This window comes from Pieris rapae, chromosome 7 (assembly GCF_905147795.1).
Source record: "Pieris rapae chromosome 7, ilPieRapa1.1, whole genome shotgun sequence".
In the NCBI taxonomy this organism is placed as follows: Eukaryota; Metazoa; Arthropoda; class Insecta; order Lepidoptera; family Pieridae; genus Pieris; species Pieris rapae.
This window is the reverse complement of record NC_059515.1, coordinates 9,511,500-9,538,012: the sequence shown is the minus strand read 5'-3', so window position 1 is coordinate 9,538,012 and position 26,513 is coordinate 9,511,500. Positions and strand designations below refer to the sequence as shown.

General features: G+C 33.1%; 2 protein-coding genes across 2 annotated transcripts; both read left to right on the top strand.

Moving 5' to 3' along the window:
* Positions 1-1,699: 1,699 nt before the first annotated feature.
* Positions 1,700-11,284, top strand: LOC110996980 (cytochrome P450 6k1-like). The gene is made up of 10 exons (XM_022264898.2): positions 1,700-1,801; positions 3,284-3,443; positions 4,384-4,587; positions 6,039-6,188; positions 6,627-6,811; positions 9,100-9,254; positions 9,370-9,488; positions 9,709-9,808; positions 10,460-10,708; positions 11,052-11,284. The coding sequence occupies exons 2-10, from the start codon at positions 3,285-3,287 to the stop codon at positions 11,225-11,227; spliced, it is 1,497 nt and encodes a 498-aa protein (XP_022120590.2). The 5' UTR covers positions 1,700-1,801; position 3,284; the 3' UTR covers positions 11,228-11,284.
* An 11,611-nt stretch (positions 11,285-22,895) lies between these two features.
* Positions 22,896-25,630, top strand: LOC110996978 (cytochrome P450 6k1-like). Its single transcript, XM_022264896.2, has 5 exons — positions 22,896-23,001; positions 23,117-23,235; positions 23,702-23,801; positions 24,842-25,090; positions 25,382-25,630. The coding sequence occupies exons 1-5, from the start codon at positions 22,968-22,970 to the stop codon at positions 25,555-25,557; spliced, it is 678 nt and encodes a 225-aa protein (XP_022120588.2). The 5' UTR covers positions 22,896-22,967; the 3' UTR covers positions 25,558-25,630.
* Positions 25,631-26,513: the final 883 nt, after the last annotated feature.

The window sequence follows — 26,513 nt, the reverse complement described above, 5'->3', positions numbered from 1 at the left end:
TTAGAATAAAATTCACTTTTGGAAAAGTACATATTTAGGATTATATATTTAATGGATAGGATTAGGATATTATTGAAAGATACTGCTATTTCCGAGGTTATATTTTAGTGATGTTCAAGAAAATTCTATTTGTTATTTGCAGACAGTACCTACTTCACATTTATTTGTACCTATCGTTTATAAGTGTTTTGTATCCCTGGGTTCTCAAGCTACTACCACTATATTCACATCACTTATTAATTCATATTTTGTTTTTACAAAGTAACAAGTTCTTTATTCGTTCATAGGATTAATATGCGGGCATCTGCACGTGGACAAATTATATTTCAACAATGAATTTCGGTCACAGCGACAAATCGACTGAGTGTCACAGGTCGAGTGTGAAGGAGGTCAAAATCTAAGTAGGGATGTCCCACGCGGGGGCTTATAATCTGACTGCGCACTACCTACGTCAATAACACTTGCTATATCTTAGATCCAAAAAACCTCGAAAGATTACAACTATTTTCCTAAAACATTATATATATTCATGAATTTTTTGAGCTACTTTTTAGTCAAACAACATATCGTGATAAAACTAGCAGCTTCTTATACAATGTTGTAAAATAGGTGATACACTCAGAGATGCTACTTTTTACCACGTCATCCTTCACCACCACTATCATCCTAAAGGAGCAGTATTCCGGTCTGGAATTGCGATGTGCATATACTTATTTACATTAGATGTAAGAAATGAATTGAAAAGAAGAAGTAAGTATTATTTGAATAAAACTTTTAAGATTTTATAATTCAAATCAATAATAACTTTTTATAACGGTGGCTGGCAAATAATTAAATAATAACTAAACATGATATAGAATTTTTGTTTGATTAATATTGATAAAAACTTAACCAGTAATTGGCTGAGGTCATGTAAATATCGGATACACGACAATGGATAAGAGTGTCTGCCTGTGCTAACTAACTATACATATTATATCGCGGTGCGTGCCATGGAATGTTTGCCGACGTAAATATTTTTTGTCGTTTGACCTCTAAACTATATTTATTTAAACTATATTCAGAGCTAATTTAAACTATATTTTTAATTAAACTATATTTAGAGCTAAATTATACCCCAGAACCTGATGGACCTATATTAAATATGAAACAATGTCCGCTGAAGCTTTCTTTGATGCTTTCTCAATTTCAATTTCAAGGTGATCCTATAGATATAGTCCTTGACTTTCAAAAAGCCTTTGACTGTGTCCCAGTATGCATTCTTATATGTATGTATATCTGATGAATTAATAGATGACAGATAATTTTTTAAAATCCACTCCTTAAACCTCAAGCAATACAGATTGGCCTAAATGATAATTTAAATGGACTAAGCAGTGGCTACTTAATTATAATGTAAATAAGTGGACACTATTATAACATACAAGAACACTCCGCACGATACTTTTCACCTAGTTCAACAGCAGTTACTGCCAGTACGCAAAAAAAAACTTTGTGACAAACTGAAAAGTATAAATAGTACACCTTCTTTGAATTCCTTAAATAATTTTGTTTCATTTTAAGAATGAAAATATGAACTAAAATATTAAAAGCAATGCAAACAATAAAAATTATTAAAATAACTACTATTAGAATAATCCTAAAATTGAAATAAGAATAACTAAATAATCGACGCCGCAGACATTTCTATAAATAGATACCTACTAAGCATGTATTATATAAGTCGATTTCAAACACAATTTTTAAGTAATCATATATCAGTGCTGACTCGGTAAACATTGGTGGCAATAAAATTTGAAATGTATGTATTAAATAATGTTACTAGTTTAGCAAATACAATTGATTGATTGTTAATGGATAGCTTAAAACTAATTCACATTTATTTTTGTTATTGTTGAAAGAGTTGGAGTATTAATAATAAAACATGTCGGATACAAATCCATCCAATCCATATCTAGTTATTTTAGGTATCACGTAGTCTAAATGTTTACAATAGCTGACTCAAATTAGCCGTATATTGATAGTATCACTAAATACAATTTGTGTAGGAAAATAAAACTAAAATACTATTTTCTTTAGTGGTCGTAACTAATTATAATTGTATAAGCCGGTGGGAGTTTAACGAAAATTAATGTGCGATTTTTTGCGTCTGATTTAGTCAAAATTATGCCGTATGGTTAATGCTTTTGGTAAATTATTTCCGCGTGTGTGATTATTGTAATAAACTTGAATCATTTTATTTCCAGTCTAAGACTTTTTGAATTTTTGATAAGTTTACGGTGATTATAAAGTTATACACTTTATAAATATTTATAATATAATACGGGTTATATTTATAAAACTACTAGCAGACTCGGCCAAGCGTTGCTGTGGCTAAGGTTTTTGTTATATTACAAAGTAATAAACTATTCAAGGGCAACGGTAGGAGAACTTATATGAAACGTTGGTACTTTTTACACAGCGCCATATGTTAGAATTGCATCAAATGATCAACAAATAATTGCAACTGTACCAGATATCTGTTAGAATCTTTTGGAGTTAACAGATAATTGTGACGCTATCCTCTTTTAGGCTACGTCCGGACAGACAAGCGCCTTGCTTAGCGACTAGAGCTTGCACTCTGGCTACTTGCTAGGATACACGGTGGCCACACTACAGGTGGTTTGCGACGTGGGTCGCTAAATGCCTTGGTCATTTGCTTGTCGGCATACGAGATGTCACTTTCAAAAATAGCTCTACTTACAGAAAATTCACATTTGAAATATACCATTTCACGTCCTTATCCATCATGTTGAGTCCAAAACATAAATAAGTCACGATCAAGTCATGGGGAGTTTAATGTTCTGTATAAACAGTTGCGTATGGCAAGAGAAACATTTGATCTATTTCGCGAACATTCTAGAACGTTCGTTTTACTAAGCTAGTCGCTGGGTGACTCGCTAGGGTCTAGGCACTAATAAAGCCGCATGTCTGTGCGGACGTAGCCTTCAGTTAGCCCAGACTGCTCACGGTGTGCCAATTTAATTTAAAATTGGTTAAGTAGTTTAGGAATCCATCGCGGACAAACATCGTGACGTAAAACTATACGAGTACAAATACAGACAGATAGTTGGATGGCGCAAGACCATTACAGTCTACTATTTCTAAGCTTTTCGGAAATGTATAAATTTATGTAATGAGCTACGAAATCACAATCACAGTAAATCTTAAAGTAGCCCATGACAAAAAATTATCCTAGAGTATTAATAAAATATTTTAATATATTACTGTTTATTTGTTATAGAATGATCGGTGTGCTTGTAAGCGCAATAGTGGTATGTCTAGTGTCATGGGTATACCTGCGTTGGAGAAGTGTGAAACAATATTGGGCAGAACGGGGAGTACCATTTCTACCTCCCCATCCAATATGGGGAAGCTTGACATTCTTACTTAAAAAGAATCCGGTAAGCATACCCATTATATGTGACCTAAAAGTACTACGTGACCTGTCCCCACTCTAAAAACCCTCGCGAAGGTACCGATACCGGTGCCGATACCTGTGATCTCACTGATTACCTTACTGTTAGGCGTTAGCCGCTACGTTTTAAATGTATATATTTATTAATACATTAATTAAGTATAGAAATACGAGTTTGCTTTGTTTGCCCCCTGTTCTATATAAAAAACCATCGTCATACTTTCCATAAAATATTAATCAGAGCGACATAGATAGAGAGTAGCGTCAAAAACGATTGAATGCAGTGCGCACTTCGGTAATCGGTTGCGGGTTGTCGAGTGCCGGAGGGCGGCGCGTAGGCAAACTCCCGCCCTCTCGCGCTCCACCTCGTCCCGCGATTGCCATCCGAACTGGCAACGTACTACGTAGTGATAGATGCGGCGCACGCATCAAATAGTTCTGCAATACACAACTTATTCAAAAACCCTAGAATTTGTTTTTCCTATATTAACTTTTATTCTCTTAACAATAAATATTGTATTGTATGTTTCTGCTTAGTATACAAGTAGTATGAACTATGAAGCGCCGTAATTATTTTGACAGATAAGTACATTTATTTATTATTATTATTATGCATATAGTAGACAATAGGATGTGATCGGGATCGTGATCATTTATAAGAAATACAGGTTTGCTTACTAAGTTTTACGAGCGTTCAACTCTTAAAAGGCCGGCAACGCACTCGCGAGCCAGCTGACACTTAACCTCAGGTTAAGTGATACCGCCGTTTGCCTGTTCCCCTGTTCTATAAAAAATAAAAAACTTAATTGCGCGAATAAAATGTTTCATTAACAGTTGGGGTTCGAATGCACGACCTCAATCTCTTGATGACCACAGTACCAAAAGGCTTGCCTGTAGACTATGGATTAATCAAGATTTTTATTCAGGGCTCGTGGATGATTGAAATGTATCAGCGTTTCCCTAAAGCCCCCGTCATCGGTATCTGGCTGTACTGGAGACCAGGTCTGATTATAAACACACCGGAATTGGCAAAACAGATCCTCCTGAAGGACAACTACGCGTTCAGGGATAGGTTTTTGGGCGGTGGAAAGCACGATCCCATTGGTTCGCTTAACTTATTGACAACCAATGTAAGTACATGTACTCGTATTCTACTATTATTATAAGGTTTAAAGGTTTGAGCTTGTTTTTTATCTACCTTTTTTCAGTAATTATATTTATTCGTTTCTTTTTGACTGAAGCGTATACACGAAAAAATATATTTTTCAATGTTTGTTGTTATATGGATGGCATAAAACACCTTGACACGGCGTGTTTGTCTTGAACATCATGAACTCATAAAACTACTCAATGGATTTTTGAACAGCTTTAATTGATAGAGACTTCTGAGTTATACCATATAAATAGTATGTTATTTGTTTGAACTCTTATTTTGAAGAGGTCGCAAAAAACTTGCAACAATAACAAAATCCACTGATGCAGATGCAGTGCCGGATTAAGCCAGCCCGGGGCCTGTAGCAAATTCTATCAAGAGGCCTTTCTTAAGCTTAGGCTGAATTAGTATTAAATCAGATCACCTTTTAGAATTTTTTTTTTGGATTAAATATCGGCAAATATAGAAATAGTAACACTTTCAGTTAAACTTATTTAAGCAAATCATGATAAATCAATGAGGAATTTATAAAAACTAATTAATCGCAAAAATGTACTAATTACACTCACAAATTCCGTCACTAATCATTCTTATTACGCACACTTCACACAGTACTATATCACTTGTCTTCACGTTATCCGTACTTTATCTGTTGATATCGCATTTGAAACCGAATTAATTGGTGGCGTTTTGGCTTGTGGAAAAATCTAGAAACATTGCAGTCAACTTGTCTTCGTAACACTATTCAACAAAGTGAGATGATTAAGACATTCTTAAAAAAAAAAATCTGGCCGCTTGAAAGATAGATGTGGTATGCTAATCTAAATACATCGATTATAATTAAACATTAGGACATTACGGTATAAAATTTGTAAAATACCTAAGTATGTTTTAGACTTAAAGTCACGAGTTTGAGTTTTAGATCTTTAGATGGAAGTGAGGCAAGATATAGTACTTTTCTTCTTCAAGTGCCTCTCCATTACTGGAGGTTGGCCGTCAGTATCCTGAATCACGTCTCGTCCTGCGCCAGATATAGCAACTCTTCCGCATTTGCAATACCCGTCCACTCCCGCTGCGAAGCCATGACTTCTTCCTTCGACCAACACACGCCTTTAACCTGGATCTTACCCGTTATAATTAGTTATAGTACACTACTGGAATATATTTATTTATTAAAGTTTACCACAACAATAATAGTACTAATAAAATTCATCAGCAAACCAGCGAATTAGGTTCGAGGCACCCAACAATGCTTTCTCTAAAACCGATCAGCCCACTACCGAATATCCAGCTCCGAATAAGCACTGTTCAATCCTGTGACCTAGGACTCTTAGGTTGGCTTTTGCAGAAGGAATCTGGTTAAAATATAAAAATGAGTCGTACTACACTACACGTAAAAATATAATCGAGAGAATCGTTCATTTTTAGGATCCTTTATGGGGAGTCGTTCGTCGTCGTATTACATCAATTTTCACCGGATCTAAATTAAGAGCTTTACAACCTCTAGTCGACATAAAGTGCAACCAATTGATAACTCGGATCAAAAACACCGAAGATTACAGCAAACTCAATTTGAGAGTAAGTAAATCATTAGTAATATAGTCATTAGGTAGATATAAAAACTGTAGTCTGCAATTGTAGCCGTCATGATCTAGTTGGGATTTTAATAATTATCAAAAACATCCGGTTCCTTTAATATTTTTTTAATACTCTTCATCGTTAAGGTTTCAGACTATATCTCCAGAGAATTTCCCGTAGAGAGAAGATTTCCAATGAAAATGTCACTAACTGAGGGTATAGGAGTAAAAGAGTTTTACTTTAGAAATCTAAAATAAATTGCGGCTTTTGAAAACTATATTTACGAGAAATCACAGGCCACTGTTTCACTACTATTCAAAACTCAATCATTAGAAATAATGATTTTTACTGCCAATTGACAGAGCCTAAAACAAATATTTTTACAATGTTAACCAAAACCACTATGGTATGTCTCTTATATTATTTATGTATTAACAGTATTTGTTTGCGGACTACAACACGGATGTCTTTGGAACAGCTGCGTTTGGCGTTGAGACACACGCTATACGCACGGGAGAGGATCCAATGAGAACTGTTACACAATCCTTTATGACTTTTGATTCGTTAAGAGGCCTGGGCTGGAGCAGTATTTTCTTCTTCCCAGAGATGGCTAGAATCTTCAAGTAAACCTATTACAATAATAATAACAAACCGTATGGTATGATAGTCCCAATTCGCATTATGACCGAAAGTTATGTATATCAAACTAGTTATTACTCAGAGTAAATAGTACGTTAACAGTAGTGTAATAGTAAAATCTAACGGATTTGTATTTTTGAACGTCGTTTTGAATTGAATTCCTTCACCGTCTAATCCGAAACAAGTATTATTCCTCTGGGAATCAATCCACATCTAGGTTTAGCGTGCGTATTTATATTTTTTTAATTAATCGATTTTCCTGTTTTAAAATAACAAACTTAAGGAAATTAGTTATGCACATATAGTATTACATATTGGACTTGTAAGAGTTAATATCCAAAAAAAACAAGAATGGATTCCTTCTCATACTACATAAAAAAGACATCCCTCTAGATGTTCTCAATAAACGTAAAGAACAACAAATTGAAGTTAACAAAGAAAGCGAAAAAGGAAGATTGGCGATCCTTAAATATAATAAAATAGTCATATTGAACAAACGAACGCAACAAATTTGTTATATACCAAGAACGGACAAAAATAAAAAAATCTCATCAAAATCTTCTGAACGGTCGAGAACCAACCATAAAATAAATAAGACAACCAGAACGCGAGGAGCATGTCAGAAAAATACCCAGCAACTGATTCATATCGCTCTCGAAACGCAACCAAAACTCAATCTTATTTTTCGTAATCAACACAATAACTACCACAACCGTTCACTCCACTTTCTATTTATCTGCACGTGCAATGCAAGATCGCTTCTTTCAAATGAGTATAAAGAAACTATATCAAAATTAAAGTGCGATATCATCGGGCTCTCCGAGCTACGTAGAATAAGATAAATTATATTGGAAGACCAAGAACATATTTTTTGTCACTACAGCCAAACTTAAGAGTTATATGGCGTTGGTTTTCTGATAAAGAAATGCCTACAACCAAATGTTGATAGGTTTATAGCAATTTCAGAACAAGTATTTGTCAAATATTTCAATAATTCAATCATATTCTCCTACTAGCGATATGAATGAAAAACAACGATACAGAGATATCGTTGTTTTACGGCCATTCCAACATACTATTGAACCAAGCAACGAGATAGTTATCTTCAACGCTTGTATTGATCAGCAGCAAAAAAGTGACCAATGCATTATAGGTACCTAATATTATTATAGAACAAATAATAAAATAGGAGAAAGTCGTGTTCATTTTGCCCAACAAAATAATGTCAACTTTATATAATAGCATTTTTTTAGCATTCATTAGCAGCACTTTCACATTGGGAAAAAACTAGGTAGGAATAAGTATAGTGCGAATAAAACTGTTATATTCAGAATAGAATATGTGCCGAATGAAAACATTTTGGTTGACGTCGAGACTTCATGTAACAAATAATTTTTGAAAACTTTAAATTCAGCAAAAACCGTTAAAACTCAGCTACTACAAATTTTCTCAGATAATACAAGAAATATTAAAAAAAAGCAAAATAATAAACCTTTGTCAAGAGATGGTAAGGAAGAGCTTAGCCTTCATGAATCAGCACACAAAAATAAAAAAGGGAATATGAAGCACACATATAAGAAAAGTATGGAAGGAAACCAAATTGACAAAAAAGAGTTCTGTTAGCCAAACAGTAGGATTGGAATTAAAGAAAAGCAATGACAAATCACGTACAAGATCCTATCCAAATTAATGGATACCCCATAAAATATGCGCAAAAATTACTTGGGTAAGGAAATATCTTACAAATAATCATGGCTTTATGACGAATTCGATTTGGTGAAAAGGGGTGTCATGGAACAAATTCTGGGGTTACTAAGAAGTACTGAAAGCAGAGTTACAAAATTCTAATACACGTATATATTTTATTGTCTTTCTTACGGTAGTAAATCATGGATATACCTATGACTCGAACACAAACATAAAAATAGCAACTTGTCGACGAGGAATGGAACGTAGTGTACTCAATTTAAAACTAAAGATCACAATATCTATATGAAGTACAGAAATAATACGAGTTCAAAAAGTGCAATTTTGTTATTGTAAAATGTAACTGCTGCATTGGTTACAAAATTTTGACTTTTGACTATTATACGTCACTTATGTCCGATATAGATGTTTTTTCCTTGCTAGAATTCCTTTATCATCGAATTCACTGGTTTTGCGTGAATATACAAAGCACATTAAATAATGGGACTACACTTTTTTATACTAACAATTTAAAAGTAAAATTTCTATGGACGGTCGCTGAAATGCGTGATTTTTTCTTTTTCAGGTTTACGTTGTTCCCAAAATGGTCGACAGAGTACTTTAAAAAAATATTTGCTATTGTCGTTGAACAACGGAAAGACAAGGTTATCAAAGACCCCAAGGACCTGGTAGACGCTTTACTGAAAATGAAGCAAGATGGCCCAGTAATAGATGGAGTAGGTAAGTCAATATAGTTGCAGTTGTGTTATGTCTTGTTCCCTTTCTGACCAAATAGGAAAGAAATAGGTCAGAAATGCATATAGAAAATTATTATTGACTGTGAAATTGTTTTTAGAAATCACTGACGATGTAATCATATCCAATGCGGCAATAATGCTTCTAGGAGGATTTGAAACATCAGGTTCTGTACTAAGTTTTACGTTGTACCAATTGGCACATGAGCCTCAAATTCAAGTAAGTGTCAAATGCCCAAAAATGTCTTTCTTAGTCTACAATCGTCTATTATATTGATCGAATCATGATAATCAAATAAGTACGGGAATTGGATAAATGTGGTGCCTTCGACTATTTAATGGCCCATTTTGGGCAGAAATATCGTATGATTACATTTATTATTCACTTCTTTAGACAATGAAGTTTAATATCGTACACTAAGTAAAATTTTTAATTTCAGCAAAAAATATATGACGAAGTCTCAAAAGTCGTAGGCGAAGATGGAAAATTTGATATATCGAAACTCATGGAATTACCTTACATAAATGCAGTTGTCAAAGGTAACTTGAATTACTTGTCTTTATTCAGTAATATAATAAAACAATTGCGCAACCTTTTTTAAAAGCTTGAGTTGTGTTTCTCTTCCGGGATATTTTTTATAATGTAAAAGAAAGTTCTGCCTTCTTCGTGTGTCCTTCGTGCACGTCCACTCATTTTCAGACAGGCCAGTTTTCTCACGATGTACGATCGAGTGTTAAATACAGCCGGGGTTCGAACTTACGACCTCAAAGAACAAAAAAACTAAACTTTGTATTATTAGAATTGAAGATACTTTTTGGTCCATCAAAGTTCCGATTTTTTGGAAGAAAACACTTTTACCGGATTGAAATAGCTTCAATCTTAGTATTATTGTAAACTTATAATTATTTAACATATCGCGGTGTTCTCCAAGCTATTTCTGCCTTGTCTTTAATCCGGTAAAAAAGCGTTTCGGATTTTGTATTTAAGGTTTCACATAAAAAAATATTTCTCGTAATTTTGTTTCATAATTGTATTATTTTGCGAATCAACTGATATTAGCACTTGTTTAGAGACTATATATTGCTTCCACTTTTTAATTTAATTTGTTTTTCTTGACGTTCATAAGTGTACATGTTTACCTAAATGAATAAAGATATTTTGATTTGATTTGATAGATAATATTCTTTCAGAGACACTGCGGCTCTACTCCCCAATGGGTTGGCTCGATAGAGAAGCGACACAAGACTACCAAATTGATGAAAAGTTAACAATAAAAAAGGGCACACCAGTTTACGTAAACGCTATCGGCATGCATTATGATCCAGACTATTTTCCAGAACCATTAAAATACAACCCGGAAAGGTTTTTGCCAGGAAATGAGCAAAATAATAAACCATTTACATATTTACCATTTGGCGAAGGACCTAGAAACTGTATAGGTAATTTTATACCAATATTTAAGACAAAAAAACAAAACAATTCGACTTAGGGTCCTGCAAGAAAAGAGCGTTCCAATTCTTAAAAGGCCGACAAGGCACTCTCGAGCCCTCTGGCATTGAGAGTGTCCATGGGCGGCGGTATCACTTAACATCAGGAGAGCCTCCTGACCGTTTGCCCCCTGTTCTATAAAAACTAATATTTTGACAAAACTATGCACATAGGTTTTTATTTATATATGTATAACTATCAATAATTTTTAAAAATTTAACTTTAGACTTACTTTTTACTAACTGTACTATAGAACGTTTTAATTTGCATATAAATGTAAAATTTATCTTTCAGGAATGAGATTCGGTTTAATATCCATTCGTCATGCAGTATCGAATTTGATAATGAAATACAAATTCGAGCCAATACCAGGAGCACCGAAGCCTATGGAAGTGGAATTTGAAAAGAATGGTCTTTTATTGGTCCCTGGACAACATATGGCCATTAATTTTATACCTAGAGAAGTCTAAAACATTTTGCATCATAGAATAATCATAAATTTTATTAAAATTTGATGTGAGCTGGAACCAGTTTTACCATTTTGAACCAATTTTGAAGCCTTTTAACACCCTAAAGGGGCACCGTGCTCACGTACTGAATGACTATGTTGCAGCAAACTAGTTTAATTATCCGTGTAATTAACAGCCTAGCCGTTTAACTAACAGCCTGAAAGATATTCAGCCAGTTGATTAAACAGCTAGGCTAATGACTTGGATTTAAACAGAGCAAATTGGCCGATGTGAATGGCCAGGTCCATTCGACATCATTCGTGGCCGCAGAAGACCGAGAGTTTTACGGCTGATCGAGTGGCTGGATGCGGACAAGGCTAAAGTGTTACTGTGTCCTGCCTTGGGCGATTGTTGGTGGCGCCGTGGAGTTTTATTCACCACCAGCCAACCGTGCCGCGGGACGGTATGCGTAACGCATTTCCCCCAAAAAAAATTACTTGGATTTGTAGCTTAATTAACCTTAAAAACTCGCCCCCTTCCCAACCTCAGGTCGCCCGTAAATTATTTTTCCTCTGATTTTTATAATATTCTCCTCTTTTTCCTATGGGTTTCATCCTACTATTTTTTTTACCTTTTATTTTTTTTTAAAGGCTTGGTCAAAAAACCCTGGTCTATATGGATTTCGATATTAGAAAACAAAATTTTCCCCCATTAAAGAGGTAAACGCGTTTGACCTGAAATTATTAAAAAAAAACGTTTTATCGCAGACGTGTCTATTCTATCTAGCTCCACATGGATACACTCATATTTGATAATCAATGTAAACCAAATAAACTAAATAAAACCGTACAAATAATATTAAAATATACATATTATCTATGTTTAAAACATATCAAATAGCTTTTTAATTACTTTTTAAAACTTTTGTAAGTTAAAATCTTAAGATTATAGATATTGTTGAACTATATTGGCATAGTTGAACTGTCATTTTCATACAAATGTCTATCCACATACACCGATCCGACCTGCCATGAATAGCTTGTATCGACAGATGGACAGATACAATCCGTCGATAATAACAAGCACACTTTTATCAATATTTCTATCTCATATGGTAAAATTTATTGAGATTTTTGGATATCACCGTAATAATTCGTAACAATATGCTAATTACACTAAACTATATATGAATAAGATATTTGTCTTAAGAATAAAATTCACTTTTGAAACAATTAAATATCAAATCATTTATTCCGATTAGACCACTTAAAATGGCACTTTTGAACCTTAAATAAAATATAAAGATGATTCTAGTTGCCCCTTCCAAAAGGTAGTTTCGTGTGGAGAAGAATGGGCAAGAAAGACACACTTACTCTTTTAAAATAGAATTATATACATTCGGTCACGGTAAAGGGTTTAAAATCCAGTTGTGCACCACTGCATTTTCTGTATTTTAATGTAATAATATTTGATATATCTTTAAAACACACGCCGACACATTCAGATTTTTTTTTACAGAACAGGGGGCAAACGGGCAGGAGGCTCACCTGATGTTAAGTGATACCGCCGCCCATGGACACTTATAATTATGAGTATTGAGTAGTAACTTTATCCGTGACGTCACTATAATTTTTAAGTATTTTCCTATAATTTTTATTTTAATTATAATATATAGGTACATTAATTTACTTTAACATAGTCAAGAGAGGTCAAATATTTTGAACTTATACTCTATATATGTAACTTATTATGTAACTCAGGTCGTTATGTGAATAAGTATTAAAATGTTGTTATTTAAATAAATATTAGCTGGATTATGTTTTTGATTGATGATGCACGATGACTGGCGATGTTTTAGGAAAATATTTGAATGCTAAACTCCGTCAGCTAAGGATGATATTGATATTTTTGTTTAATAAATATTGACAAAAACTTACTCACGATAGAGGTCATGATATAGTATCATGACCTCTATCGTGAGTAAAAATGTCTGGCCGTGCTAGACATATATTATACGACGTTGGGTGCCATGGAACGTTCAGACTTGTCGACGAAAATATTTTGCAGCTTCCACGCAAGGATCAGCATTAGAATAGTGACCGTTCTTAATACATATCGGGACAATATACATTCATACAGTATTCTAAAAAAAAAATGTCCACGGTGACTAAATGCGTTCCAAAATGCTGAGTGGTCACAATGTTTACGTAGCAAACGACGAAAATACCGATTCTGTTATCATACGATTGATTAATTTTGGATTGAATAACTTTTAAGAAAACTTTACTTAAAGTCAAAGTCAAATCGTTTATTTGCTAGAATAGTCTTACAATTAGTTACATAAATTACAAAAATCCGCCACATATGAATAGGCATGCAAATGTCATCTTATATTTTATTTATTTGATCTATTGAATAACAAGACTAGTTATTAAATCTTACATTTTGAAAAATGACAGCACAGAGTTAGTTAGACACCAATATTTGTAATAATTCTTATCTAAAAAATACAACGATTTAAACGTTAGGCTTCTTTTTCTTGTATTTAATAACATCTGAAGTGATGTTCCCCGCGTAAATATCAAACTTATGATCTAGGTACTCGCCCACGCTATAAAAGCACCTTGCCTTTAAGAACCCAATCACCTTCCCCTTGAAAACATTACATGGCAGCGATATATAGCTTCTAGGAAGGTGATTAAATATTCTTACGGCCATGGCGTACCAATTTTTAGAAAATAGCGTGGTGCAACATGCAGGCACCCGCAGCCGAGTTGGATCCCTCGGTATATGCAAGGAAGTTTCTTTAAATGACCGCTTCAACGATATACAAACTCGGTACTGTCAGAATACCGAGTTCGCGAAAAAGCGGTCTACAGCTCGTAAGAGGTCCAACGCCCATAATAGCCCTGATACATTTTTTCTGATTTATAAAAACTTTACTCACATCTACCGAATTTCCCCATAAAAGGATACCATAGCGCAAAACTGAGGCAACATAGCCGTGATAAGCAATAATTGCTGCGTGTTTTGAAGCCACTGCGAGTTCGACTCAAAGCAAAAACAAATTTATTAAGGCGCGTGCATATCGTTAAAACGTGTTGTTTCCAATTAAGATTTTGGTCTAGTGTTATGCCTAGAAACTTGGTTGATACAACTTCCTCAATAAACTCGCTCTTATAATTAATTTTGAGGTTGTTGGGTGTGCTATTATTATAGTTCCGAAATTGTATAAAATTGTTTTTTTTATATTTACACTTAAATTATTAATGTCCAACCATTCTGTGACATTCTTTACTGTTTCATTCAATAATGATTCGTGGTTACGCGTTGTATCATTTGATAACACGACCACTGAAATGTCATCTGCGTAAAGAATGCATTTATAACTAACCAAATTCGGTAAATCATTAATGTACAGAAGAAACAGTAATGGACCCAGTATGCTCCCTTGAGGAACGCCTTTATTGCTATCCATAGCCACAGACTTGTAACTCCTTTCAATATGTTTAGCAGAGGAAGTATGTATGATTTCGACATATTGTTTGCGACCGGTCAGGTAACTTTCCAGCCAATTTAAAGGCAATCCTCGGATTCCATAAAGTCTACACTTTTGAAGAAGAATGTTGTAGTCTACACAATCAAATCCTTGGCTCATATCAAAAAAAACTACAGATACGTGCTTGCGTCTATCGATATGTTCTACAATTGCCTTAACTCAAGAGAAAGCTACTAGTATAGTGTTTTACCTCTTTGAAAACCGTACTGTTCATCGTTTATAACACTGAATTTGCCTAAAAAAGAGCTCAACCTATTGTGCATAAGTTTTTCCAACACTTTAGCTAACATTGGTATTAAAGTTATAGGTATGTAGTTTCTAATATCTTCTGTATTACCCTTTTTAAACATAGGTTTAACTATTGATAATTTTAAAAAGCTGGGAAAAATACCCTGTGTAAAAGATAAATTTATGAGATGGGTAAGGATACTTGCTAGTTGTTGTGAGGAGAATTTAACACTTCTGTAGTTATTGAGTCATAACCTGCTGCCTTAGTATTATTAAGATTATTTATAGCTTTGTAAACTGCGTCACATGAACATGGAGTTAGAAATAAGGATTGGTTTACAGAATGAACGTTTTGCAGATCAGTGCTAGGTATCTTAATTGTTTTATTATTTATATAATAGTTGTTAAATAAATTCGCTTTTTCATTTGGATCAGATATAGACATAGACATATTATTTATTACAAACAAAACACACACACATAAATACACAACACAGCAGTAATCAAAGAGAAAAAATTAAATAAAAGATATAAAGAGAGGTATATTATGTTTTCCCTTTCCCCTTCGGTCCGTCTCAAGCATATATTGCGTGTGTGCTGTGGCTGTAAATGGCCCTGGCCCAGCATTATGCTGAGGAGCAGAGTGTTCCACAGCGCTGGTCATTCTGCCAGAGACCACATCAGCTAGTTTGCACCTCAGTCGCAAAAAAAAAGAATATATTAATACTCAGTAGGAAATGATAATAATAGTATTATTGAAACTTAGCAATATCGGTAACAAAGTCTTGTGTAATATAGTGTGAAGTAAATAGGTAAAATTGAAGGTTAAAATAAGAGTAATTGTTAAGTTTTATTATTACAATTTTTTTTCCCTATTTTTTGGCGGATTAAAAACTAGATTTCGTGGGATTTTTGTTGAGTTAATAGATAAGTTTTATAGCTGCGACTAAAATTAGACTTTAATTTAAGACTCTTCAGCGGAGGAGGGATATCATTCCAACACTTCGTCGCACTATATTTAAAACTCCCACGAAATGAAGCTGTCCGATGCTGGGGAATGGCGAGCTCCTGAGTACAACTCCTTATTTGTTGCTTGTTGACATTACATTATCAGTTGGATATTATCATTTAAGATTTTATAAGCAACTACCGGACTTCGATTCTGGTCTAGTTAGTCTTTTATAATATGCCAAGTTGCACGAGATTTATTTTTTGCGTTTTTTAGATACATGAAATGTGTGTATTTTTTAGATTTAATAACGCATTTTTTTTAGATAATTGTCATATCTTTTGTATGCTTGTTTATTTTCATTTGTTTATGTTCTAAAATATTTAAAAGCAAGTTGTCTCTTACGCCTACTAGAGATTCTAAGTCCTGGTGTAATCCACTTGGGTGTTGTCGTTTTGTTGTTACATTAACTTTAATAACTGGAAAACAGAGAAAAAAGAATAATGATAAATTATCATGGAAAATTTGGAAAGCTTTATCGCAAGAACGTCTAGTCGGTACGTTAATAAAGTGTTTCAAGTTATAATTTGATAGAATAATATTACAATTCATAGTTATATTATTTATCTTTAAAATGTCTATGTTCATGTCACCACATAAAATAATTCGCTGTTTTTTATTTTTTTATTTATGTAAAAGGGTTTGAAATATATTAAAAGAGCTATATACGTCAGAATCGGGCGTTCTATAAATACAAATTATAAGGCTTTTAATTGTGGGTACTATTATGCCACAACATTCAAATGTTTTTTCTACTGATATGTTGTTGCAACAGCTAAGCGGCAAGATATCCAGAGACTTATCTATGAAGATACATACCCCGCCACGCTTTTTATTTAACCGACTGAATGATGAGGCTAACTTAAAATTCTTCAAAATCATGTTACTTTCATCACCTCTTCTTACAAAAGTTTCAGAAAAACATAAAATTTTAGGAGTAGTACTTGTAGTGTACCTGATTTCGCTAAGATTTAGTTCAATAGAATCTAGTTTGTTAAGAAGTCCTGCTATATTTTGGTTTAATAAGCAAGAGCTGCTGATTACGTCATTTCGTGAGGAATTAGAGCCAAAGAAAGAATTTAGAGATTAAGAAATGATAATGTATATGATATTGATCTTTTCCACCACAAAAAAAGATGACAAGAAGTTCTTGAAGAGGCGGGAAGACTCTAATTTTGTTTAAGTAGTAATTTTAAATTCTTAGTATTATTTGTTGTTTCAAATGTTAACATTTCAGTTTTTTAATATTTTTTATGTATCATTGTCTACTAATATCTATACTTGCTTTTTTTCTGTTTATATACAAATATTTTTTACCTACGTACTCTGTTTTGGCTTCTGTATTGTCTTAGTGTTTTGTCCCATAAAATGTATAAGTATAAGCTGTAAGATTACTTATAATTAAATAAATAAACTCATGACTCCCCTTTGTCAACATCGAATGCATTTTCGACTTATGGAAGTAAGACTTAGCGCTAAGTCTCGTTTTTGAATCTCTTCTACATTTACTCTTGGTTAAAATCCCACATGTACAATACGTTGTTGTTGTAATTTGAGATATACACAAAAAAGTTGAACCCAAATTGAATGTGCATTTATATAATATGCTAATTCAAAGCAAACAGACGGAAATCAAACATAACACATTTATTTCATTTATTAATTATATACATAGTGTGAAACCGGCAAATTCCAGAGCTGCGTAGATTGGTAACTTAAGCTTCAACAAGAAGTCGAAGTTTTAAAGACCACTCACCATTCATTGTCAACTTTTAGTAGACTCCAATTTTTAGTAGGTGCGTTGCCGGACCTTGTAGGAGGAGTACGCTCGAATTTTGAACAGTTGGAGGTCGTATCTCTCAGGGAAGACCCCCACTGGAAGTAGTAGGTATCACCCCCAATCAATTTCAAGTACCAGAAACAGTTATTTAAATAAAAAAAAAAACAAAAACATATTACCTAACAAAGTCCTCAAAGTCATCCACATAAGCCGGTCGTTTGAAGTTTTTGAATTGAAGTAACAGTTATTTAAAAATATTAATATACTAAACCTAACCTAACCCAACAATATTAAGTAATTAAGTATAGGTTTTTTGAACAGCTCCGGCGCGGAAATGCAGCCCCTCCGCCCTTCCGTAACAAAGCACAGGGATTTAATTCAAGCATATATATATTTATTATATATATATATATATATATATATATATATATATAATAAAATAATTGGAAATAAAAAAGTGCTACGTCTGGATGTCTCAGTTGCTCCCACCCCTCCACATTGAAATAACTAACTAAAAATATAAACTTGTAGCACCATACCCGTGAGTCTCCTCTATATGTGTTATTAATTTAAATCGACTCGCGAAGCACTGACACAGCAGAAATTTAAATTTACTAAACAGTTGTATATAAGTCGATTTCTAACACAATTTTTAAGTAATCATAGTTCAGTGGTGACAGGGTAAACATTGGTGGCAATAAAATTTGAAATGTATGTATTAAATAATGTTACTAGTTTAACAATGGATTGACAGTTAGTGGCTTTAGAGATAATTCATAATTATTAAAACAATTAGGAAATAAAAATCCATAGATCTGGTTTAATATTTCGTGAAAAATAATATAAAAGTTATTAGATTCTAATAACTCTATAATTTTCACGAAACATAAATGCAATATTGTCATTACATTTAGGTACATTGATTACTATATCTGAAGCATTACTAATTATTGTGTTTCGGAAAGTGTAACTAAAATATTTTCTTCATTAGTTTCCTTCACTAATTATAATTGTATAAGGTGCAAACCTATACGAAATCCAAGTGCGATTATTTGCGACTGGTTTAATATTTTTGGTTAATTACCACGTAAGTGATTATTGTAATAAAGTTGAATAATTTTATTTCCAGTGAAATTCCTTTTTGAGCTTTCGATAAGTTTATGGGACTACAAATGTATCTTAGGGTATTAATTAAACCACTTATTTTTTTTATTGTTATAGAATGATCGGTGTGCTTGTAAGCGCAATAGTGGTGTGTTTAGTGACATGGTTGTACCTGCGTTGGAGAAGTGTGAAGCAATATTGGGCAGAACGTGGAGTACCATTTCTACCACCACATCCAATATGGGGAAGCTTGACATTCTTACTTAAAAAGAATCCGGTAAGCATACCCACTAGATGATGCTTTACATTTATACTTGTGATCTCACTGATTAACTTACTATTAGCCGCTACGAGTTTTACACCTTTTCCCGAAGGCTGGGACCAATTCAATTCAATTTCAAAAATTCTTTATTCAATGTTCAATAAAAATTGAAAGTGCTACATGTCCAGTGTACATTGGAGTGGAAGGCTAGGACTACGAATCTTCATTTGCAACCCAACAGTAACTATATAATATTATATACTAACCCTATCCAGTCAAGCCTGATTTGAGATTTCTTGACCATTTAATTTACATGAATTACTCGTCTTTGTCATATTTTCCATTACTGTTACCAGCTTTTGAAGCTCATCCACCGAAGACGCCGGTAACAGTCGTCAGCATATAGACCTGATTAAGAATAATAATAACTGGCCCGTTATAAATCCCTTCACCCTCCTTTAAATCTTTCAGACAGTTGTTCGTAAATAACAAAGGGTAGGCAACCTAAATCTACTAATTAAAATGTATCACCAGTTTCCGTCGAAAAAAATATTAAACTCAAGGATTGTAACGCCTAATAAGGAAGGCAAGTACAATAAGAATTTAAATTGCAAACATCCTGATAAGACGGATACAAGACACATAGTTTAATTAATATCAACTAATTTTATATTAGTCCTGTCCGTCGTTGTGATAAGCATAGTGGTTGCAGCGTGCGATTCCTGAAGTCGTAGGTTCGATTCCCCGGCTGGGCAGGCTGCCTCTAATTAATTTGATATATTTGTTTTAAATATTGTTTGATGATTTGCTTTTTTAAAAGAGTACCGAGAGTTTTTTACGCCGGCTTTTTCTCTCGGCCTACACCCTCTGTATTTGCCGATGAGTAGGGATGCCTACAAGTTTGAATTGATTGACGTGGAATAAGTGATACCTAGAAGATCTTATGTTCGAAAATAAACGTATTTTATTTTTATTTTTTTTTATTTTATACAAAAATGGACTTTCTTTCTACATGATCATTTAACATTTGCAAGAACCGTGAAAACATCTTGAAGGCAAGCCTTAGACTGACAAATGATACAAAAGTCTGTGGCCCAGAATTAAAAAGAGATAGATAATATAATATCACTCTACGATCGGAGAATTCTATGTGTTAACTGTTATCCCATATAAAGAACTTAACGGTCAAAGGGAGTGACCTCTTACAGGACATTACTTTCTATTATACCTATTTTTACTATGGTATTTATTCAGGGCTCGTGGATGATCGAAATGTATCAGCGTTTCCCTAAAGCCCCCGTCATCGGGATCTGGCTGTTCTGGAGACCAGCTCTGATCATTAACTCACCGGAATTGGCGAAACGGATCCTCGTGAAAGACAACTACGCGTTCAGGGATAGGTTTTTGAGCGGTGGAAAGCACGATCCCATTGGCTCGCTTAATATTTTGACAACCAATGTAAGTATACAATATTTTCTACTATGACATAATATGTATAGGCTTAAAGGTTCGAGCTAGTATTTATTTACCCTAAGATATAGTAATGATTTTTTTTGAAGAGCGTATTAAGAAAAAAATATATGTTCCAATTGTTGTTATTAAATGAATAATAAAACACGCCTTGATACTCCGCATGAACATAATGAACTCAAAAATTTACTGAATTAATTTAGACGGTTTTAATTGATGTCTTCTGAGTAATTATAAATCATCCTTTATATAAAGGATGATTTATAATTATTATTCTTGAAGAGCTCGCCAAAATCTTGCAAAATAACGGAATGCAAATGCAATTCTGATGAAAAGGCTTAAATTATAAAAATGAGACCTGAGACGAATCTCCGATATTAATATTATCAAGAGGATCGTGCATTTTTAGGATCCTTTATGGGCGGTAGTTCGTCGTCGTATTACATCAATTTTCACCGGATCTAAATTAAGAGCTTTACAACCTCTAGTCGACGCAAAGGCCAGCCAATTGATAATTCGGATCAAAAGCACCGAAGATTACAGCAAACTTAATTTGAGAGTAAGTAAAAACATAATTAAAGCTATTAGGTAAATATTAAAAACGGCATTTACTTCGATGTATTTCTTCGTTGCGCTATTGAATGCAATTGTAATCGTCATGATCTAATTAGGGATTTTAATAATTATCAAAAACATCCGGTTCTTTTAATATTTTTTCACAACTCTTCATTATTGAGGTGTTGACTATAATAATAATAAGCCTTTATTCTTCCACATCCTATTTACAAATTTAAATAAAATATATATGAATACAATTTTATCTAAGATGTGGCCCCTGTCCGGGATAAGGCCTCCTCCAACTTTCCAACTTTTTATTTTGTGCCATCGTCATCCAATTTCTTCCAGCGACCCTCTCGATATGGTCAGCCCATTGGTCTATTGGTCTTCCTTTGTTACTTTTTCCTTTTGGACCAGTCCATTCGGTTACTGCTTTAGACTTTCTGTCATCTGAATAGATTCTAATTCTGATCTGAGGTTTAGACTATATCTCTACCTTAATTTCCCTTAGAAAAGATTTTCAGCAAAAATGAATTTATTTATTTATTAACACTTCGTTACATAAAAGGAAAAAATAAATAAATATTAAACATAATTTGAGTGAAAAGCAACTAGCGGCCATATAGCTTTAGAGCGATTTCTTCCAGACAACCACTGTGAGTAAAGGAAAAAAACCCACTGTGATGTTACATTTTCACTACTTTCCAAAACTGTATCATTAAATTAGAATAAATGATATCTAACTGCCAATTCACAGAATATAAACCAAAATTATTACAATGTTATTACAATAACGACTATGGATGTCTGTTATATTATTTATTTATGTATTACCAGAATTTGTTTGCGGACTACTCTACGGATGTCTTTGGAACAGCTGCGTTTGGCGTTGAGACACATGCTGTACGAACTGGAGAGGATCCAATGAGAGCTATTACAGAGGCCTTTATGACTTTTGATTGGTTAAGAGGCCTAGGCTGGAGTAGCATTTTCTTCTTCCCAGAGATGACTAAAATCTTCAAGTAAACCTATTTATATATCACTCAGTATGGTATAACTCATATTTGTAAGAACCTTCGAGATATCCCAATACATACAAATAATTACGGTGTAAACTCCATGTAACTTGTACTTGATTCAACGACAATCTCTCTAAAGCGTCGACGTCGACTTTGGTTGGTTTAGCTTGTATACCATACAATGATGCACTCTACATAGCATCACACTCTCAATAACTACAACAATTGAGTAATAAAAACTACCCTATCTTAGCAGCTAAATTATTGGAAAATTATTGTTTATAAACGACACCTCTGTATAACGATATAAAATGCACAGTCCCTTCTGTGTCTTTATATAGAGTTTACACTGTATTATATATCTAGCTAGTCATTACAGACGAATTCAAAATGTGAATTTTTGTTTTCAAAATCTACCTGATACATGGATACAATATTTTGACTTTTGAGCATTAGGTACACTTCACTTACAGCTTATGTCTGATATACTAAGTTGTTTCCTTTCTATAATTCCTTTACCGTCGAATTCACTGGGTTGGCATGAATACACAACACATTTTAATGTTTAAATAATGAGAATGTACTTTTTTAAAATTTAAAAGTAAAGTTTGTATGAACGGTCGCTGTAATAAGAGATTTTTCCTTTTTCAGGTTTACGTTGTTCCCAAAATGGTCAACAGAGTAATTTAAAAAAATATTTGCTATTGTCGTTGAACAAAGGAAAGACAAGGTTATCAAAGACCCCAAAGACCTGGTAGACGCTTTACTGAAAATGAAGCAAGATGGCCCAGTAATAGATGGAGTAGGTGAGTCAATATAGTTGCAGTTGTGTTATGTCGTGTTCCCTTTCTGACCAAATAGGAAAGAAATAAGTCAGAAATACTTATAGAAAATTATCATTGACTGTGAAATTGTTTTTAGAAATCACTGACGATGTAGTCATATCAAATGCGGCAACAATGCTGCTGGGAGGATTTGAAACATCAGGTTCTGCACTCACTTTTACGTTGTACCATTTGGCATATGAGCCTGAAATTCAAGTAAGTGTCAAACGCCTAAATATGTATTTTATACAATCTATAATCGCCTATTGCATTTATCCAATCCTGATAATCATATAAATATTGGATTTGTATATATGCGGTGCCTTCGACTATTTAATGGCCCATTTTGGGCAGAAATATCGTATCAACTAATGCATAAGGATCACATTGATTTATTCATAATTGTTGCTTGCTATATTGTTAGTTATAAGATTTAGGAATTTTAGTTTAATTTTTTAATGTTTGTATGTATAGTTGGTGTGGGTAGTATAATGGATTTCTATCGCATTAGTTGTAACTGTAAAGATAGGAAAATTTAATGGAAAATAAATAAATAAATATTCAAAAAGTAGTTCTATTATCAGTATGACAGACTTGTATAACATTTATTTATATAAAGATATCACAAATAATTCTTTAGACATTGAAGTTTAATATGCCTAAGTAAAATTAATAATTTCAGCAAAAAATATATGACGAAGTCTCAAAAGCCATAGGTGAAGATGGAAAATTTGATGTATCAAAACTCATGGAATTAACTTACCTAAATGCAGTTGTCAAAGGTAACTTTTATTATTTTTTACAAAATGTTTTCATTAGGAAAAAGAATATGCAATCAGGACAATATTTTTGTATAATTATTCTTTGGATACTTTGTAGTTTATAATGGAATGTTCTGGTCTGTGTATGTGTTATTCATGCCTGATACAGGTAGGGCATTTTTCTTATGATGAACGAGAGAGTGCAAAATGAACTGGGTTTTTAATATAGGTACGACCTCAGAATCGCCCGCTTAATGCACTAGGCTACTTTCAATCAGAACAATAGGTATTCTTTAATAAAAAAACAATAATAATAATATAATTTATTTTAAGTTTGTTTCACAGGAAAAGATTATATTTAATTGCGCTAGTTATATAAACAAAATTAGTCAGGTTTATCTGACGCTGAACTAGGTGTGAACCTGTATAATATAAATAAGAGTGTGTGTACTTATGTACATACGTTAGAAGTTATACGTCTTCTTTGGCGTATGGAAAAAAAAAGTAAAATGCAGTAGTGTTTAACGATATATATTAAAATTAATCAATAAGATTTTATTTAAATAAATAAATTATTAGTAAATACTATCACCGTCGTATATGAAATTGATTTAAAAACACTAAAATAACATTTATTTATTCTCACTGTTTAATTGTACTGTTACGAAATACGTATTCTAAATATAAAAATACTAGAATAAACTTAAACATAGTTATTGATTTCCATGCCACCTAGACCTAACTTTACCATGTCGAATTTAGATGTTGGTGTGCGCGCGCATCGTAAAATTCACTCTCATCATTTTTCTCCTTAACCTCCTTTGTATAACTTAAAAAACAAACAACAAAACCAAATTTAATAAGGGTTTTGTATTATTAATGCTGTGTTTAAATCGATGATCTGAATTGATGATACTTTTTGGTCTGATATTGGCACTTGTTTACAGAGTTGACAAGAAGTTAAGTTAAGAAATAATCTTTTTTCACAATATTACTTACACTTTGCGCTTTGTACATATTATAGATTATTATTAGTTGTCTTTATATTAATATTCTTTCAGAGACACTGCGGCTCTACTCCCCAATGGGTTGGCTCGATAGAGTAGCGTCTCAAGACTACCAAATTGATGAAAAGTTAACAATAAAAAAGGGCACCCCAGTTTACGTAAACGCTATCGGCATGCATTATGATCCAGACTATTTTCCAGAATCATTAAAATACGACCCAGAAAGGTTCATGCCAGGAAATGAGCAAAATATTAAACCTTTTACATATTTACCATTTGGCGAAGGACCCAGAATATGCATAGGTGTTATACCATTGTTATACCATTTTTTACGACAAAATAAAAACCAAACAAATTTTTGACAAAACTATGCGCAAGCTTAGTTAGTCATAAAAGTTATTTGTTAAGTTAGTTAAGCATAAAAGTTATTTTATATTAATCGTTTCGAGTGTCATCATTAATACAATAATTAAGTTAATTATTACTTTATTCAATCAGGTTTTTTTATGTTTATATTTTATTTTCTTAATTTACTATCGGTGCAATAGAACGTGAAATATACCACCCTATAAAATGGTTAAATTTGTCTTTCAGGAATGAGATTCGGTTTAATATCCGTTCGTCACGCAATATCGAATTTGATAATGAAATACAAATTCGAGCCAATACCAGGAGCACCGAAGCCAATGGAAGTGGAATTTGAGAAGAAGGGTCTTTTCTTGGTCCCTGGACAACATATGGCCATTAATTTTATACCTAGAGAAGTCTAAAACTATTTTGCTAAATATATAGAATATACATGTTATTAAAATTTGATGTGAGCAGAAACCAGTATTTTTTTTAACCCATTTTGTAGCTTTTAAAAGGGGCGACTTACTCACGATCTAGATGTATTTTATATGTTTGTTACCGGAAGTATATGAAATCTAGGAATTTTATACAAATACAAATCCTGGGAAATGTATATAATTCCAAAGCTATATAGTGTTAAGATTTCAAGAAATCATTTATTCATGTAGGTAAAATAATGTACACTTATGAACGTCAAAAATGCGTGCTTCTAATTTTACTTTTACAAATGAAGGGCGTAGAACGGAAGAAAAGAACTGGCAATAAAGTCTCCGCCACTCTTTTTAATCGCCAAGTTTTTTTTCTTATACACACCGTTTGTAAGGAGCTGCATCTAATACACCATATTCCATATGTCATCTTGAGTAATAAAATAATAAAATAAATGAAAAACAAAGATTTGTTCTCTATCAGCAGGAGTAGTAGGTACCAGTACTATCTCGTGAAGCTACTAACATTACATCATATTTTCAAATAAATAGTTTTTCTAACAAATAAATGTCTATTCGAAATAAATATTATAAACATTATGGACTGAAATCATTAGCACATTTATCTCGTACAGTTTGTCACCTAAAGATGTTTACAGTTTACAACTAAACTAGGACCGACAAAAATATTATTTAGGATTATGCATCATCTTGTATCAATTCGATTCAATCTTTGGCAGTAATATGAATGATGACATTGCTTATTAACAGTAACAGATATAGAAATCACTTTTTTTGATGTGAAACATCTATAGCCGCACGTAAAACCGATTTCTGGCGTGGCGACGCATGCCGTGCCGACGCGTCGCCACGCTATATGATATACACATCAAACAAGGTACAGTCTAAATGCAGTAGTAAATTTCACATTAAATGACGATGAGTAT

Coding starts and splice junctions, on each gene's coding strand:
- LOC110996980 (XM_022264898.2), top strand. CDS start 3,285: ATGATCGGTGTGCTTGTAAGCGCAATAGTGGTATGTCTAGTGTCATGG. Junction 9,489..9,708: donor CACATGAGCCTCAAATTCAA/GTAAGTGTCAAA, acceptor TTTTAATTTCAG/CAAAAAATATATGACGAAGT. Junction 10,709..11,051: donor AGGACCTAGAAACTGTATAG/GTAATTTTATAC, acceptor TTTATCTTTCAG/GAATGAGATTCGGTTTAATA.
- LOC110996978 (XM_022264896.2), top strand. CDS start 22,968: ATGAAGCAAGATGGCCCAGTAATAGATGGAGTAG. Junction 23,802..24,841: donor CCTAAATGCAGTTGTCAAAG/GTAACTTTTATT, acceptor ATATTCTTTCAG/AGACACTGCGGCTCTACTCC. Junction 25,091..25,381: donor AGGACCCAGAATATGCATAG/GTGTTATACCAT, acceptor TTTGTCTTTCAG/GAATGAGATTCGGTTTAATA.